Raw genomic sequence first — 16,862 nt, 5'->3', positions numbered from 1 at the left:
AATGATTAATTTGAAAATGTTTATCATAGCATTATTGAAGGTATAAACTTAGAAACAATCTAAATATCCACAATGAAAGTCAACTACAGTAGAACCCTTCCTCAATTGGCCATGGTAAGGCTGCTGAAATCTCTACAGAGAACAAATAATATGAGAAGGTTTATATCAAACAAAGAAAGGACGCAGGACAAATATATATATAAAATGGACATAACCCTGCAGAGCTATGCAAAGGAACTCTGAAAAACAAAAATCAGTGCTAATATTGGTGTTTATTCGATGAGATTGTTGCAACTTACATTGTGACCTTTTTTCTATATTTTTATGAGCATGCTTTATTATTATTATTATTATTATTATTATTAGGAAGTTCAATTCAAGATTATCCAATATAGGCTGTTTATATTTACTTGTGGGCTTTTACTTGTTCACATTATGTGGGCAAATCCCTATTTGTGGCTTTCTCTGAATGCCTGTTTTGTAGAATTTTCTAAATGTTTCAAGTGTAGTTTATAAGACTCTCTCTGCCTTTGAGAACTGAGTACTTTCTGCCTTTGAATTTCCTTGGCACATAAGAGAAGCTCGCATTCTTATCAGATTTATCCCTTGTGCCTTGTCTCTTCTTAATCCCCTTTTACCTTTTCTTGGCCAAAAGATTTGCAACTTGAGCTGATTTTCTTTTAATGTTATGTTTTTAGGCAATGGGCCTTGCTTGGGATATAGAAAACCAAATCAGCACTACAGATGGCTGTCCTACAAACAGGTAAGCAGCCAGGCTCATGGTTTGGGAGAGACTCTTTTGCTAATGTGATATCCTGAGCAAATTTGGTCTCTTTTGGGTCTCGACTGCTTTCTCTATCTCTCTCTTTTGTAGGTGTCTCATCGAGCGGAGTACCTGGGCTCCTGTCTCTTGCATAAAGGATATAAGCCATCACCAGACCAATTTGTTGGCATCTTTGCTCAGAATAGGCCAGAGGTAACCATGTTGAAGTTAACTCAAGGAAATGAGTCAGGCTAAATCTGAGGACTTTGCACCCCACCTCTAATCCAGCACTCTGACACTCGCTGATGATTCTCCAAAGCTATGTAAAGATCTCATATTCTTTAAATATTCTTGAAAATATTTAAACACTTGAAAGAGTTACAACTCAGGGCCTCTTTAATTCCTGGTTGCATGTATAGTTCTCTAAGCTAGGTGTCACTTTAAGAAAGTCTGTGACATGAGAAAACAAGGAAGCAAATAAGGGACTGGCAAATAAGAGCTTATGGATGTTGTGGGAAGGGATGTAGTCATATTAGAATTGGAACTTGCATGTTGTACCTGAACTGGTAAACCAAGGCATCCATTGCTTTTGAAACTGGCAAATCAAAGCAAATCTTAGACATGAAGATGACTGAAATTAAGATTATCCCCAAGTTCAAGTTAAGTCATTAGACCCAAAGTTCTCAGAGAAAGTTTTGTATGCTTCATAATAATTAGCTGACGTGTGCAGGAGAGCCACTGACTTAACTGAAAATCTGAGAGGGCACTGTCTGCACTTTTTGGTGAATTGACATATTCTACCTTTGTTACACCCAGCCCCAATGAGAAGACATTCCCTGGACCCCAGTTTAGGAACTTACCACCAAACCTAGAGTAATAGTCTGCTAAGGCTGCCAAAATGAAAAATACCACAGACTGGGTGACTTAAACAACAGAAATACATTTTCTTACAGTTCTGGAGGCCAATGTCCAAGATCAAGGTGTCAGCTGGTTTGGTTTCTCCTCAGCACTCTCTTTTTGGCTTGAGGATGGCTGCCCGCTCACTGTATCCTCATGTGACCTTTTCTCTATCTTCTCTGGTGTCCCTCTTCCTCTTCTTGTGAGGACACTAATCATATTGGATTACAACCCACCCTATGTCTAACCTTAATTACTTCTTTAAAGACTCTATCTCCAAAATCAGTGGCTTTGGGGGTTAGGGCTTCATTCAGCCTGTAACACTTGACTGCTGTTTAAGGCAGATTCTGACTTACCTTTCCAGCTCATTTCCTGTCATTCTTCATTTCATGCTTTCTAATATATGTAGAGTGATGTCACCCTGTCCTGTCTTTGTTCGTTTCCTCAATGCCTTCTCTGCCTTTACCTTTATAACCAAATCTTACCAGTCTTTCAAAAAGCTCTGCCAAATTTTTATCACTTTCCCCAAAGCAGTCCCAGATAGCCTTGACCCCACCCCTGAAAGCAACCTCTGCCTTCTTAAAACTCTTAATGGTTTCTATACCTCTTATGAATAGAACATTTTACTCTATCTTTGTTTTCTGGTCTACCTTTATATCTTAGTTGTCTCTCTGCCTACCTTATCATATCCTTTATTTGACTGTACTTTATAGCATTAGCAGTGACAGTCCTTAGGGCCCCACAGCGATTTTTTTTTTTAACACAAAGTAACCAAATAAGAATTTGTTGGCTAAATGACTAAATTCATACTTTTCTTTTCAAAGCATTCCCTAGTCCTTACTTGAATTTCTCTCCATATAGTGGATCATCTCGGAGTTAGCTTGTTACACGTACTCCATGGTGCCTGTCCCCCTGTATGAAACCTTGGGAGTAGAAGCTGTCGTGTACATTATCAACAAGGGTAAAACTTTGCTGTTGCATTATAACTTGGTTCTTTCTTAATGTTGAATAATTCCTCAGTATCCGCTCTTGTTAGCAGATTTGGAATGCAGTGTCTTTCTTGTCCTGTCATTCGTAGGATATAATTTACAGGGAAGTTACAAAAAGCCCATGAGGCAGAGATATGCACAATTAGAAGATTCAGTGAAATGCTTTAAAGTGACATGGTATGACAATGCACTTTAGAAATAAAACTATTTACTTTGACCACACTGAATAAAAGGCCAAAGTGAGTGACTAAATCACTGTGAAACTGTGGATTAAATTTTCTATTCTTGAAAATCTGAGTCAGCACAGTTAACCAGCCCATGGTGAGTCTGTAGAAAAAAAACTACCATTGTTAAAGAAACAAGTACGATTTCATTGTGCAAGTAACAGCTTCTTCATATATCCAAGATGTTACTTTTTCCACAGAACTAGATTGATTAGATTCATTTGAACTATACATAAAATCAGAGGTTTTCCACTTGTGTAAACAAGTACCAAACCGAATGCTAATATTTAGAATCTAAAATGCTTGTCTGCTAAAATCCCATCTCTCCCCGCCTTTCCCTTCAACTTCCTACTCCCCTCCCCAAAATAAAACACACTGACAGGACTATGCTAAAGCGATTCATACTCATTGTCTGTATTCTTAAGCAGAAGGAATTGGGGAGCTTCTCTAGAAACTGTAAATTGTTGGCAGTATGCAAGAAAAGTCTGTGCTCTACTTCAATTAAGCTCATTTATGATCAATGGAATATTTCAGATTTTACACATAATAAATCTGATAAGCAAATATAATATCTTTTGGGGACCCACTAGCTCGGAAATTTTTAAAACACTCTTCCTTCTTGCGAGGCAATCCAGTACATAGCAGAGCAGGATGACCTGTAGCTCTATTTCTGCTTTCAGCTGATATTACCATGGTGATCTGTGATACAGTCCAAAAGGCATTGGTCCTGATAGGAAATGTGGAGAAGGGCCTCATCTCAGGCCTAAAAATAATCATCCTCATGAATTCCTTTGAAGATGACCTGAAGCAAAGAGGGGAGAAAAGTGGAATAGAGATCTTATCCTTCTCTGAAGCTGAGGTAATGGTCTAAAACTCAACTCAAAGCTCAAAGGCTGGTCTGATGCCATGGGCATCTTACAGGACATCTACCCTGGAGTGCAGGCTGTTGTTCTCTGGGGGTGACAGGAGCGGAGAAAATTAGACTCATGCTTTGAAGCTTTGAGAATAATTTCCCCAAGACAACTCAGAAACCATGCTGGGGAAGAGAAAAGTCTGTGGCCAGCATGCACAGACTTTTCTAAGTAGAGAATTTATAAATACAGAGGTTAGTGGTCGTGAAGGATATGGTCCTGCAGCTGGGCTTCCTGGGTTCACAGTCCAGCTTCACAATTGTCAATTAGGCAACCTGAGGCGAGTTACTCCACATCTCCTTTTCCCTTTCTGTAAAATGAAGATACCATAGTCCCTACTTTACAGAGGAGTTACTGTAGAGTTAACGGACTTAATATATATAAAGTGCTCAAGACAGTGACTGGTATGTAGTAAGCCTTGAAATGTCAACTATTCATATCATTCGAAAAGATTTAGCAATGGTCCTAGATGACTGAACCTTAAGAGTGTAATGGGAAGTTTGGATATTTGGGATCTACCCCTTTAAGGTTTATATTCTAAGTAAACCTTATGCTCTTCCCTGGGGCTTTCTGGGCCTGATCCAGGATGGAATTTGGGTTATATTCCCACAGATGTATTCTCCTGGAAAAGGAAAAGAGAGGGCTGTATTTGCCATAAGTCTGTCCGTCTCAATTAATATCTTTCTTTTTTGGTTTTCTGTTCATGTAGAATATAGGCAGAGAGAACTTCAGAAAACCCGTGGTAAGTTTTCTTCTGCTCACATTTGAATCTTGCATGTTCAACTTGCAAAGTTCATGGTAGACTAAGTCCCTGTGCTTCCCCCTCCAGCCACCTACACCAGAAGATCTGAGCATCATCTGCTTCACCAGTGGAACCACAGGTCAGTGCCCATGAAGTTGTCCCAGAGGCCCCTGGTTAGCCAAAATTATGGTTCGAGTCACTAACCACTGATAGCCTGGTAAATATACTCTACAGTGAGCCCTACCCTTAGGGGCTTAAAACCTAAAGCTTTTGAGTATGGATACCCAAATAGAAAACTATAAGCATAAGCAAATAAACTTCATTAAATATACTGGGACATATTTACATGCTATGGATTTGGGAAGTCTTAAAGATGGCAACAGAAAGTCAACTTTCTTCCCCAACCCACCACTCTCTCAATTTGACACGACGAGAATGGTCACTCAATCAAGGTAACCCAATGATAGTTCTACACAGATCACGATGTGCCCCCTACCCTCACCTTGAAGCTTCTCATCTATTAGAATTCTTAATCACTTTTAATGTGGCCCATGATGGACTATAGTTATGATAGGCACATTCCATTGCAACCAGTTCAGAAGGTGATACCTGGGAAATATTGTTGAATCTGAAGTCTGAAACATAAAAACAGCACGGGATTGGGGGGTGGGGGTGCTGGTGGTTATTTGGATTTTTCTTTTCAACTGTGTTGCTCTCTGAAATGGTGGCTATGTGCTATGTGCTGGTAGAAGGCTGTCAGCAGTAAACTCTGTGGGCATTAATCATTCAGAAACAGAGTCATATACCATTCACACAAAGATACAGTAACAGGAGAAGCTCTTGACTCTCCAGAACAGAACCAATTGAATGTAGCTTCTTATTTCAAAGCCAAAGGCTTCCTATGAGCTATATAAAGGATCTTTCTCTCCACCTCTTCTTTCCTACAGGTGAGCCCAAAGGGGCCATGCTAACCCATCAAAATGTCATTTCAAATGCTGCTGCTTTTCTCAAACTTTTGGAGGTCAGTCGATCAAATGAAAAAGAAGTCCTGATCAAAATGTGAATTTGTCATAAGATTTTAATCTTGAAGTCAGAGGAGGCAGAGAGGGGGAAAAAAAACAGGTTAAGGGCCTGAATGTGGGCAAATATTTGTGCATCTTTGTCTGGAGGACTGTGCATTTTCAAGCCTTGGTCTTTTAGGATCACTGCAGACCTTTGTACTCAGTTAAGGGCACCTCTTAGAGTGATGCAGTGTACCGCCCGCACAACTGTATGTGGCCCACCTAGAAAGAAGTAGCTTAAATTTTTTAAAAATTTTAATTGAGATATAATTGATATCTAACATTGCCTTAGTTTCAGGTGTACAATGTAATGATTCAATATTTGTATATGTTGCTAAACGATCCTCAAAATAAGTCTAGCTAAGAAAGATCACCACACATAGATAAAAACTCTTTTTTTGTGTGTGACAAGAACTTTTAGCAACTTTCAAATATATAATAGAGTATTATTAACTGTCGTTAACAGGGTAGTTCTTAAATCTCCTTTGGAAGAGAAAGTGGGCATTAATCCAATGTCATTTCCTCTTTGTTCTTTATCTATAGGACAGCTTCCAGGTCACTCCCAAGGATGTGACCATATCCTACCTCCCCTTGGCTCATATGTTTGAGAGGATTGTACAGGTGAGTGCCCTCCGTTCCCAGCAGGCATGAGGAAAGGCAGTCCCGTGTTTATTCCAAAGGCAGCTATGCAATATTTAGGGTCTTTCTCTAATGAGATGGAAATAGGCAGGAAGTGGGCATGGCTGAGTAGGAACCCCAGTGGTATTTCCCCCAACTCCATGTGGAGCCTTCCTTGGTTAAGTGTGTGTGGCCGATTGGCCAATGCTTGCTCCTGCCTTCTCTCAGGGTACCTCGAGTCTACTGAGGTCACAGCCAGGAGCTTACTATCGATCCTTAATCCTGAGCTGGGATAGAAGACATTTTTCTTCTTTCTAATTTTATTTTGGTTAAAAATTTTGAAAAGATTTAGGATTAAAGAAAAGGAAGTTGCCCACAGAGGGGCGGAGAAGGAGCATCTGATCCACGTAAGCTGTATGCAGTGGGAGCCGTTCAGGGTTGTGTGTGTGCCACAGGAGAGCTGCCCGTCTGTGAGGGGACTCCAGGCTCACCAGGCTATTCTGAGGCCGATTTGAGGAGAGCAGCGCTGGCTTTTCAGAAAGGCAGTTGGTAGTGTGGATGGAAAACCCTCTCTTAAATACCTCTTCGACTGACTTATCTGCTGTTGCATGAAATGCAAAAATGAAAGATTCAGTTCCTTGGGCTAACGTGTTGACATCTGATTAATAAAATATTGGTTCTAATAAGCCTTTTTTTTCACATTTTTAACATTCCTGAAATTGAGACACTCTTATAATTAAAAGTCTTATCATTAAAAGGCATTTTCTGGTTTAGTTGGCAGTGTTTTTTCTTAGTCTCTTAGTCTAAAAGACATCATGAGCAGCAAAGTCTCTTGCAGCACCCTCTACGAGGCTGTGCGAGAAGGCTTGCATGGGAACCAGCGCAAGTGCTGGAAGTTTTTGGAGACAGTAGAGCCGTAGATCCGCTTGAGGAACTATGACCCTCAGAAGGACAAACACTTATTGGAAACTTTCTGGCGGCTTAAGTCCGCTCTCTGCCCCACATTCTCTGTATGTGTCTTGGGGGGCCAGCAGCACTGTGACGAGGCCAAGACTGTGGTTGCCCCCCGCCCCCATGTAGACATCAAAGCACCAAAGGAACTTAACATGATGCCTTTTGGGCTTAAGTCTTTGATCACGCAGATCCTATGAATCCTGGGCCCAGGCTTGAAAAAGGCTGGCAAGTTCCCTTCCTTGCTGACCCATGAAGAGAATGTGGTGGCCAAAGTCAATGAAGTGAATTCCACGGTCAAGTTCCAGATGGAAACATTGCTGTCTGGCTGTGGCCATTGGCCACTTGAGGATGACAGATGATGAGCTTGTGTTCAACATTCACTTAGCTGGCAATTTCTTGGTGTCATTGCTCAAAAAGAATTGGCAGAACGTCCAGGCTTTATACATCGAGAGCACCATGAGCAAGCCCCAGTGCCTAAACTAAGGCACAGCTTAATAAAAACTTGTGCAACTATTAAAAAAATAATAATAAAAGAATGATCTCTTACAAAGGATGATGTCTTAGGCTATTACCCAGAGCTGTGGATGGAGTAGGGGTTGGCCTTCAGTCTCACAATCTGTCTTACCTGTTCTGACACCTCAGCAGGTTTCTATCAGGAAAGATAAGTTTCTAGCAGGATAGATAAGTTTCTATCCTGTCTCGAGGGTGGGAAGGTGCTGTATAGAGAAAAGCACCCAGAGACATCAACCTAGTTCCTTGATTCTATCCAAGGCAGGCCTGAAACGGTCCTTTGGTTCTGAGCCATATTCTTCCATTTTGCTTTCAGATTGTTATGTACTCTTCTGGAGCCAAAGTTGGGTTCTTCCAGGGAGATATTCGGTTGCTGCCCGATGACATGAAGACTCTGAAGCCCACGGTGTTTCCCGTAGTGCCTCGACTCCTTAACAGGATCTACAATAAGGTACCAACCTTGCATCTGCTGGGCTGACCCTGAGATGAAGGAAACATCTGTGGCTCAGGCTTGACCGAGGCTCTCAGCGACTCTATGTTGTTAAGAAATTTGACCACTTCCACCTCCCACTCCCTACATATGCCTACTTATAGTCACATTTTTAAATGCAACCGTGAAAAACCATAAAAAAATGAACCCCCCTTTCCTTTGGATGCGATTACTTGGACCTGGTCTGGAGAAAGAGCTCAATTTAGAGACTTGGGGAGCCCCTCAAACTACAGCCGACTTCCTGGGAAGGTGTTGCTCTGATTTCATGATGCCTGCTGGTTACTGAGCTTCTGGTTGAGGTCCCATGGCAAACATTTCATATATATCCCATCATCTAATCCTCAAAAAAACACAGGAAATCAGGCCTACACTTATTATCTATAATTTATAGATGAGGAGACTGAGCCTCGGAGGTTAATTAACTTGCTCAGAGTCATATCTAATAAGGAGTCAGGCCAGAATTAGGCTGTCACGTAATCATTTTAGCTGTCATTAATCGGTACTCTATTTTTCATTAGGGATTGCAAAATGGCGATTTTTCTAATTCAATCACTTCTCCTGAATTCAGTAGCTGAGATTCTTCCATAAAGGCATAACAAATATTTCATTCTTTTCCTTTATTAATCTTCAAAATGATGAATTGATGCACCAGTGATCTTCAAAACTGGCTAATGAGATTGTTTCCTTTGTAAAATTATAAATTCATGATTTTTGTATTTGTATGCTTAATCCATTTCAGTTATTCTTCTTGATGTTCAATTTCCTATCTTGGAAGTTGGGAGCTTCATCATGTTGCTCATGTGTCTTTTTGACATGACCCCAGGGGCCTTTTATAGCTTCATTGCTTTCTGGCATAAGATGTCTCAAGCTCATCTTGTATAATTCTCACTCAAGTCTTGGTTTTGCTATTTTATATTTTATAATATATTAACTTAAACACACAGTTTACTTCTGGAACTTATTTTTAATATGAAGGATTTTATTAGCGCGAGTCTCTAAATTCCAGCTCTTTGTCAGTGACTTGTTAGGCATGATGCAGGCAGCGTTTGAGTATAGACCTTGTGGAGAGATGGTGAGATATTGGCAAAATGATGGTATAGACGTGAGTGGATATCTAGAGCGTGGGGCACAGTTGGCATTACGGGGTGAGGATGTGCAGCGCAGCCCAGTTTGGCTGGAGGCTCAGGAATAGCAGTGTAAATATGGAAGAGTCATCTTTGAATTTTGAACTGGAAAAGAACTTTGATTTCTTCGAATCTGACTTCCAGTAGGATAAAGTCATGAAAGCCAGACAGAACATGGAGTTCGGGATTTAATTTTGTAAATAAGGTGGCTTTCTTTTGTGTCGTACTGGCAAAGCTTTCTTTCGGCAGGAATACGGTTGATAGATTATAGAATCACAGTGAAGACAGAGTCAAGGTGACTAGAGAAATCATGTGAGCTTGAAATTAAGTCTGAAGGGAAGAAATGATCTAAGTAGGAAAGTCTGTTGGGTTTTGTATGCTGTGTCTAAGGGAACTTCAGTTATAGAGAAAGCTGGTTGTTCTCTAAATCTAGTGTATATAAGCATCACTGGGACAAGGAGATAGAAAAGTGGTGCTTATTTTAAAAATCAGATTCCGAGGCCCTTCTTAGACCTACTAAATCAAAAACCCTAACGTGGCTGCCCATTGAGCTTTTTTTAACCTAGCAGTCCCGGGTGACTTTGTAGGTAGATGCTGACCATCTTTTGAGGACATGCTTATTTCAGTTGTCAAAGATGTCTGCCAAGAATGAGGAATCTAGAGGAAATGGAGCTTTGTCTTTAGGTACTAAGTTCACTTCTTTCTTAGTGTGGACATGATTCTCTGGGCTCATCATTATTCAGCAAAGTGGTCCATGAATGAGAGCCAGTTCCTTATGAAACTAGAAGGAACTGTCTCTTGCTCACTGATGAGCCTTGGTGAGTATTTCCAATAGGTTTCCAACTAAAAGGAGCTATCACCCTGCAGGTTCAAAATGAAGCAAAGACACCCTTGAAGAAGTTCTTGTTGAACTTGGCTGTTGCCAGTAAATTCAATGAAATGAAAAAGGGTATCATCAGACGCAACAGTTTCTGGGACAAGCTCATCTTTGCAAAGATCCAGGTAGGTTGGGTGGGTCCTGGACAGAGCCAGGCAAATATTTCGGGTGCCCACTGACTCAGTGCACTTTGCTTTTCCTCTGACGGTCAAGCATGTCTTTAACTGGAGATCCTTTTGTATTTTCTCTGTTCACTCGCCATTTGAGATCTCTCTTGGACCACTTTGTCAATAAAGGAAGTTGGTCAAAAATCAGAAAATGGATTTTGTGTAGGTTCTGGCTCTCACTCTCATTCTTTTACGTGGTCTGTTGAAAGTATAAGTAATCTGAAGGGGCCAAAAATACAAATTATCTGAGGAAACTTTTTTAAATTTCAGATCTGGTCCCAGCTATGGATGGTGGTGACAGTAATAATGAACATTTTAAGTGCTTTTCCACAGTGCCAGGCCCTATTGTAACTGCTTTGTAAAGTACCAAGTTTAATTCTCATAACAACAGCGGGTAGGTTGTTTGACCCATCTTGCAATAGAGGAAACTGAAGCCAAGGGGATAGGCTTCAGCAGGTCTTTTGTTTCTCCTGAACAGGACAGCCTGGGTGGGAATGTCTCCATAATGGTCACTGGAGCTGCCCCCATCGCCTCTCCTGTCTTGACATTCTTCCGGGCAGCAATGGGATGTATGGTAAGCTGAGCACCCTTTGGGATAGCTTATTTCACTTTTGCACAAACAAGGCTCATGGTTTAAATAACAGCGAAAACATGACAGGAAGATACCAAAAAGAAAGTCACCCAACATCTCAAAATCGGGATACAATATCTTTCTAGTCACCTCTTATGCATCTGTGTATAGAAACCTTTACAAAAATGGCATCAGTGTTATAAAATACTTGTTAAACAGTGCCCCATCAACACTGTTACTTGTCAAGTAAGGATCTAGATTATTTTCATGGTTTGGAAGAGTTTATTGAATGTGCCTAAATAACTAGTCTCCTACTGATGGACACTTGAGTTGCTTACCATTTTTTTCCTGTTATAGGCAATGAAGTGATAAGGATACCTGATCTGTATATCCTTTAGTATTTATGCAATTATCAATTTGGGACAAATCTCTGCAAATGGAGATTGTTGGGTCAAAGTATATATTTTGGGGTCGTTTTTATATGTTAATGTAGATTATCAAACTTCCCTCTGGTAAGGTCTTGTCTTTTTATACATTTCTGCAAATAATACAAGAGACGTTACTTCCCCACAGTCTTGCTAGTGACAGACTGTCAGTCATTTATATCTTAGTCCAACAGATACATGAAGAAACTTATTGGGGTTTTGTTTCTTCCATTAACACTGAACCTTTTTTTTCTATCGCTTATTGGCACTTGTATTTCTTCCATGAGTTATTCTATTACCCCCTTATAGAAAAATAGGCAAAGGATAATTTGGTTCTCTTTCACATTACTGAGTTCCTCATATAGTAATAAGCCTAATTTTTGTCATGTAGAAATATTTTTCCTAGTCTCATCTTTTGCCTTGTGTATTGCTATCCAAAAGCTTCAAATGTTTATGTAGTCAGAGGGATCAATCTTTTCTCTTTGTAGTTTTTGAATTGCTGAGACAGGACTCCCTAACCTCCACTATTTCATAAGACTGTTTTCATCCATATTTTCTAATAATTTTATAGTTTTACCTTTTTCCAATGAAATCTCTGCTCCATCTGGAATTTATTATTACAAGGGCTTGGGCATGGATATTGTCTTTTATTTTTCCTTCAGATGGCTAGCTAGTTCACCCATTCAACCAACATGCACAGCTTGAATGAAACAGTCAGCCTTGTCCTCAGTGTCCCCTATCCATATAGCCATCATCTAAAAAGGTTCTGTGTTGATGACAAGGCCAGAGGTCCTCTAGTGTTTCAAATGAACACCTTCTCGGCCATTCTTAATACTTCCTTTACTCTCAGTCCCCCAAACAATAGATCAGAAGTTCCTGTTGTCACACCCCTCCCAGGAATGCCTTCCTCACCATCTCTACCCACACGGCCTATCACAGACCGCGCCCCCCATCGCAGTAGCCTGTGCACTTGTTTCCGCCTACCAGATTCTCTCCAATCAAGATTATTCTCTATACCAGGGCTGGGCAAACTACAGCACAGGCCAAATCTAGTCCATTGCCTATTTTCATATAAGTAAAATTTTAGTGGAGCACAGACATGGCTCTTCACTTATGTATTGTCTGCTGCTGCTTTTATGTTACTTTGGCAGAGTTAAGTATTGAGACAGGGACCCCCAGGCTCACGAAGCCAGAGATAGTTACTGTCTGGTCCTATCCAGGAAAAGCTTGCCAGCCCTTATTCTATACCATGGTTGGAGATTTTCCTCTTAAAAAAATGCTACTTCAGTTCCTTCAGAAGCGTTCCATTGCCCAGGTTCAAGTCCAGTTGCCATTGGGTTGCACATCACCCATTTTCCCATCGACTTGAAATACAGCATTTCCTAAAATATAAGTTTCCATACTTTGGTCTATTTCGGACCCTTTTGCTTTTTGAGTGAACCCCTAGTCGTAAAGATTTAACATAGCTCAGGCATGGACTCAAGGTACTGACACTAAGTGTCCTTGGACCGTCAAAGGTCTGGTCTCGCCACAGGGCGTGGCCGGCTCATGCTTTATCGTGAGTCAGTTTCCCAGCCCTTCTGTGGTTTCCCCAGGTGCTTGAAGCTTATGGACAAACGGAATGCACTGCGGGCTGTACAGTTACGTTACCTGGAGACTGGAGGTCAGGTAGGTTCTCCATCTAACCGGGCAGGAGGTACAGTGGTTGGGAGAAAGGTTCTAACTGAACTTGGACTTTGGAGTTTAGAAAACCCCGGTGCCCTGGATGAAGGTGGCAAAGGCCAAACTCAGGTTTTGGTCCAAGCCATCCTAGCTAGGCAGATTCTTCTTCAGTCTTATTCTTTTAGTCGATCCATAAATATCTCTGAAATATGCCTGGAATTATCACCGTTTTCTGATTTCCCAGCTGATTCAGTATGGTGTGTTCTAGGCCATGTTGGAGTCCCCCTAGCTTGCAGTCACGTGAAGCTGGAAGATGTGGCTGACATGAACTACTTTTCAGCAAACAACGAAGGAGAGGTGGGTAGGTTATGGCCAGTAGTCACGTCCAGACGATCATGGGGAGGGGTGTTTGTATCAGGAGGAGCACACAACCGTGAGCAGGTTTGGGGTTGATTCCTTTGAGATCTTGAGCAAGGAATTGAATGCCTCTGAGCCTCACTTTTCTATCCCAGACAACAAGGATTAAAATCTGGTGCTCTTCATGCTGTAGTAGAAACCGTCAAATGATGTAAGGGGTGGGAGCAGGTGTTTTGTCAAGTACCCATGCTGGGAGTAGCAGCTTTTGCTATTGTCACTGCCTTGTGCCCTTACGTGCAGATCTGCGTCAAGGGAAGCAATGTGTTCAAAGGATACCTGAAGGACCCTGAGAAGACAAATGAAGTCCTGGACAAGGACAACTGGCTTCACACAGGAGACATTGGTCGCTGGCTCCCGGTGGGTGTTTCTTCAAAACTTTTGGGATTCTATGCTGCTGGATGGGAGAGAATCATCTGCTTATAAACAGGATGGGCAGAGATGCGAGGAGGCTAATCAGCTGAGTTGGTATGGCTCCCTAGACAATGAGATGGATTCACTCACAAAGGAAAATTAGGTGACTGTTCTAGGGAACAGGTGTCTGGTCTTTGTTTACCTTTCTTGAGGCAGAAATTGTGACTTGGTAACTCCACGGGCCTATAAGATCTGCCTTTTATGAGTTTCAAAGAAATACGTTTCTTTCCACTTACTATATAAAGCCGTATCAAAACACAGAAGCAGGATTTCTAAACTAGGTGTATGCAGAGGATACATTTTGCCTCTCAGAGATCTTTTACAGTCTCTCTGTGAAAGACATGGAGATTTTTTTTCAAGCACAGCTTGTGGACAAACGTTTAGCAGTAGTCCCTGTCAACCCCACCTGTTTTCCTATGAGAGGAAACTGTTGCATAATAGTGAGGGAGCCTTAGAACCCCTGCAGGCGATTTTCCAAGCAGTCTCCTTCCTCTCTGTAAGATTTTCTCTATTGTGTGTGTGTGTGTGGTGGGCGACGGGTAATGCACGCGATCTTAAAAAACTTCTTTTCTGGCTCAATGTTCTCGATTTAAATGACATTCGGCGAGAACTCTAAGAACACTGTTCCTAATGATGTATTTCATAGATTTGGGTCTAGTAGTATCTTAACATATCCGTTTCTGTGTACTGGGAGTTCTCTGCTCTAATAAGCATAGGATGTAGGCAATAGAGGTGTCCCTACTCCAGCGTTATAAAGGGCTGAGCCTTATTAATCACTTTTAGATAACGTCTGTTAAGCTGAATTAATGGCTAGTTTCTTGAGTTAGCCTTGTTGATGGCTCCAGGGTTGGTTCAGTCAACTGCCCTCCTTAGGGTGCGATCATGTGGATCCTATTTGCCACTTATCCCAATTCTGCAATTCAAATCCCTAAGAATCTAAGCTCCTCAGACCAATTAGCTCAGGGAAATGAAACTGCAAAAGACCTCTGGTGGCTGGTCAGAGACCTCCCCAGCCCTCCTTCTGTCCTAACAACCACAATTATTGACTTGCTTAATTAGTATTGGCACAGTGGAACTGTTTTAGCCTGATCCTAAATCTAACGGGAGGGACACAGAAACGGGATTCAAGAAGGGGGGAGATTTGATTCAAAATTCTTAATAAAAGGTAATCCATTCCCTATTTGTGGGAGTCCTGGAAATGGAGTAATTGGAAATCAAGTTATTGGAAATTTAGAACTGCAAAATTTCTTCAGTAGATGAGGCAACTATGCAGACCCCGGAGACTTTTTCTCAGGCTGCATGATGACTCTCCACACAAAAATACAGTATAGACGGGTTCTTGCTGAAAGTGGCTTCCCTCCGCTTTCCCCAAAGCCGAGAAAGAGAAGTGAAAGATTGTTCAAAGGTCTCTGGAGATGTCAGCTTTAAAGATGAAAGACACCTGCGACTTCGCCACTTTCTCCACTACCACCACCCACAGGGCTCCAAAACACTGATGCTGTTATCTGTCTCACGTAGAATGGAACTCTGAAGATCATTGATCGAAAAAAGCACATTTTCAAGCTGGCCCAAGGAGAATACATTGCTCCAGAGAAGATAGAAAATATCTACATCAGGAGTAGACCTGTGCTGCAAATTTTTGTACACGGGGAAAGCTTAAGGGTAATATATGTTTTAACAATAAGCCATTTTCAGGAACAGACCACACCGATTCCTGTAGCTACAGGAAATCTGTATAGTTGGGTTTAGGATAAGAAGACCTGAGCTTAGGATAAGAAGACCCGAAGCCACATTCTAAACCTCAAATAAGGAAATATAAATGGGAAAAAAAAAACAAAAAATGAAAAAAACCCTCATTTTAATGAGTAGACTCATTAAAATGGTTACGGTAAAGGGTAGCAGCCATTCAGTAAGAGAGCCCATCACAGTTTCCACATGAGTGCCTCTGGCACAAACTGTTTTATATACACTGCGTTTAAACTTAGCTTTTTGGGAGTGGGGGAGGGTTGATCTGGACAGGCCAGAGATGCTTTAAGCTTAATGTTGAACACGACTTCATTTTGAACAATTGAATTTGAACAGAACATCTTTGTAAAGAGATGTTAGGTGGGAAGATGAGCTTAGAGTTCCATGAGCGTTTGAAACATATGGTGAGAAAAGAGGACACTAGTGCTGAATTTGAGGTCTTGGGAAATACCTCTTTCAAAGATAGGATCCCTTACTCGCTGGGAGACACTGTGATAACGGTTCTCACAGGCCTCATTTCCTTTCCAGTCATTCTTAATAGCAGTGGTGGTTCCTGACCCAGACGTACTTCCCTCATTTGCAGCCAAAATTGGGGTTAAAGGCTCTTTTGAAGAACTGTGCCAAAACCAAGTAAGTCTCACTTAGGAAAGCTTTATGCACTTCTACAGGGCCCATCATGGGAGAGGGGAGGCCCCGCCAGCTCAGGCACCCGCAAGTTCCCAGAGCCTTCTCTCTGGACGAACAGATTCTTCCTGAATTTGTGACAGGTGGTGCAGCCCAAAGAGATTGACTGGTTTTATTAGACTGGAAGATAAGATAAAGAGTTTAAAAACAAGAAGAACAACACCACCAAAAAAAAAAAAACCCTATTCTTTTTATAGTAATATGTTCTTTGTGGGGGAAAAAATTGGAAAATCAAAAATTTTTAAATGCCATTCAGAGAAAAAACCCTTTTGTGATTTAGACTTGCCTTTTCTTACTTTTTTTTCTTTGAATGATATTAGTCATAAAATGTGCTTGTATATACTCCTATACCCTGCTTAGATCCCAGTGAACTTTTGTAGGAAGTCTGAGTGGTTCATGCTCAGCCTTTCATTTTGACTTTCAAACAGCCATGCTTTAAGCCATGTTTTGTATTCTTAGGTTGTAAAGGAAGCCGTTTTAGAAGACTTGCAGAAAACTGGGAAAGAAAATGGCCTTAAAACCTTTGAACAGGTATGCACTACTGATGTTATTTTGGTCTCAAGTCATACTAGAAAGTTTTAAAGTTTGCATTTATAATGGGGTTTAAATGTAGTTTCCA

At 41.1% G+C, this 16,862-nt stretch overlaps 1 protein-coding gene and 1 pseudogene across 3 annotated transcripts in view; both read left to right on the top strand.

Annotated features, from left to right (window-relative positions):
• ACSL5 (acyl-CoA synthetase long chain family member 5) overlaps nt 1–16,862 on the top strand; it is a 41,415-nt gene that overhangs the window by 23,092 nt on the left and 1,461 nt on the right. For all 3 annotated transcript variants that reach the window (XM_039871200.1, XM_039871202.1, XM_039871199.1), the window contains exons 4-20: nt 699–763; nt 875–976; nt 2,522–2,621; nt 3,554–3,732; nt 4,494–4,526; nt 4,614–4,665; nt 5,474–5,547; nt 6,131–6,208; nt 7,986–8,120; nt 10,151–10,285; nt 10,806–10,901; nt 12,919–12,991; nt 13,254–13,342; nt 13,643–13,759; nt 15,332–15,475; nt 16,088–16,189; nt 16,703–16,774. In XM_039871200.1, the coding sequence (XP_039727134.1) occupies nt 699–763; nt 875–976; nt 2,522–2,621; nt 3,554–3,732; nt 4,494–4,526; nt 4,614–4,665; nt 5,474–5,547; nt 6,131–6,208; nt 7,986–8,120; nt 10,151–10,285; nt 10,806–10,901; nt 12,919–12,991; nt 13,254–13,342; nt 13,643–13,759; nt 15,332–15,475; nt 16,088–16,189; nt 16,703–16,774 (1,646 nt within the window). The remainder of the gene's footprint in view (nt 1–698; nt 764–874; nt 977–2,521; nt 2,622–3,553; nt 3,733–4,493; nt 4,527–4,613; nt 4,666–5,473; nt 5,548–6,130; nt 6,209–7,985; nt 8,121–10,150; nt 10,286–10,805; nt 10,902–12,918; nt 12,992–13,253; nt 13,343–13,642; nt 13,760–15,331; nt 15,476–16,087; nt 16,190–16,702; nt 16,775–16,862) is intronic.
• Nucleotides 6,216–7,979, top strand: LOC120609091 (60S ribosomal protein L10a-like; annotated as a pseudogene).

This window comes from Pteropus medius, unplaced genomic scaffold (genome assembly GCF_902729225.1).
Source record: "Pteropus medius unplaced genomic scaffold, Ma_sr-lr_union100, whole genome shotgun sequence".
In the NCBI taxonomy this organism is placed as follows: domain Eukaryota; kingdom Metazoa; phylum Chordata; class Mammalia; order Chiroptera; family Pteropodidae; genus Pteropus; species Pteropus medius.
The sequence above is the reverse complement of the archived record's forward strand: the minus strand, read 5'-3'. Positions and strand labels throughout refer to the sequence as shown.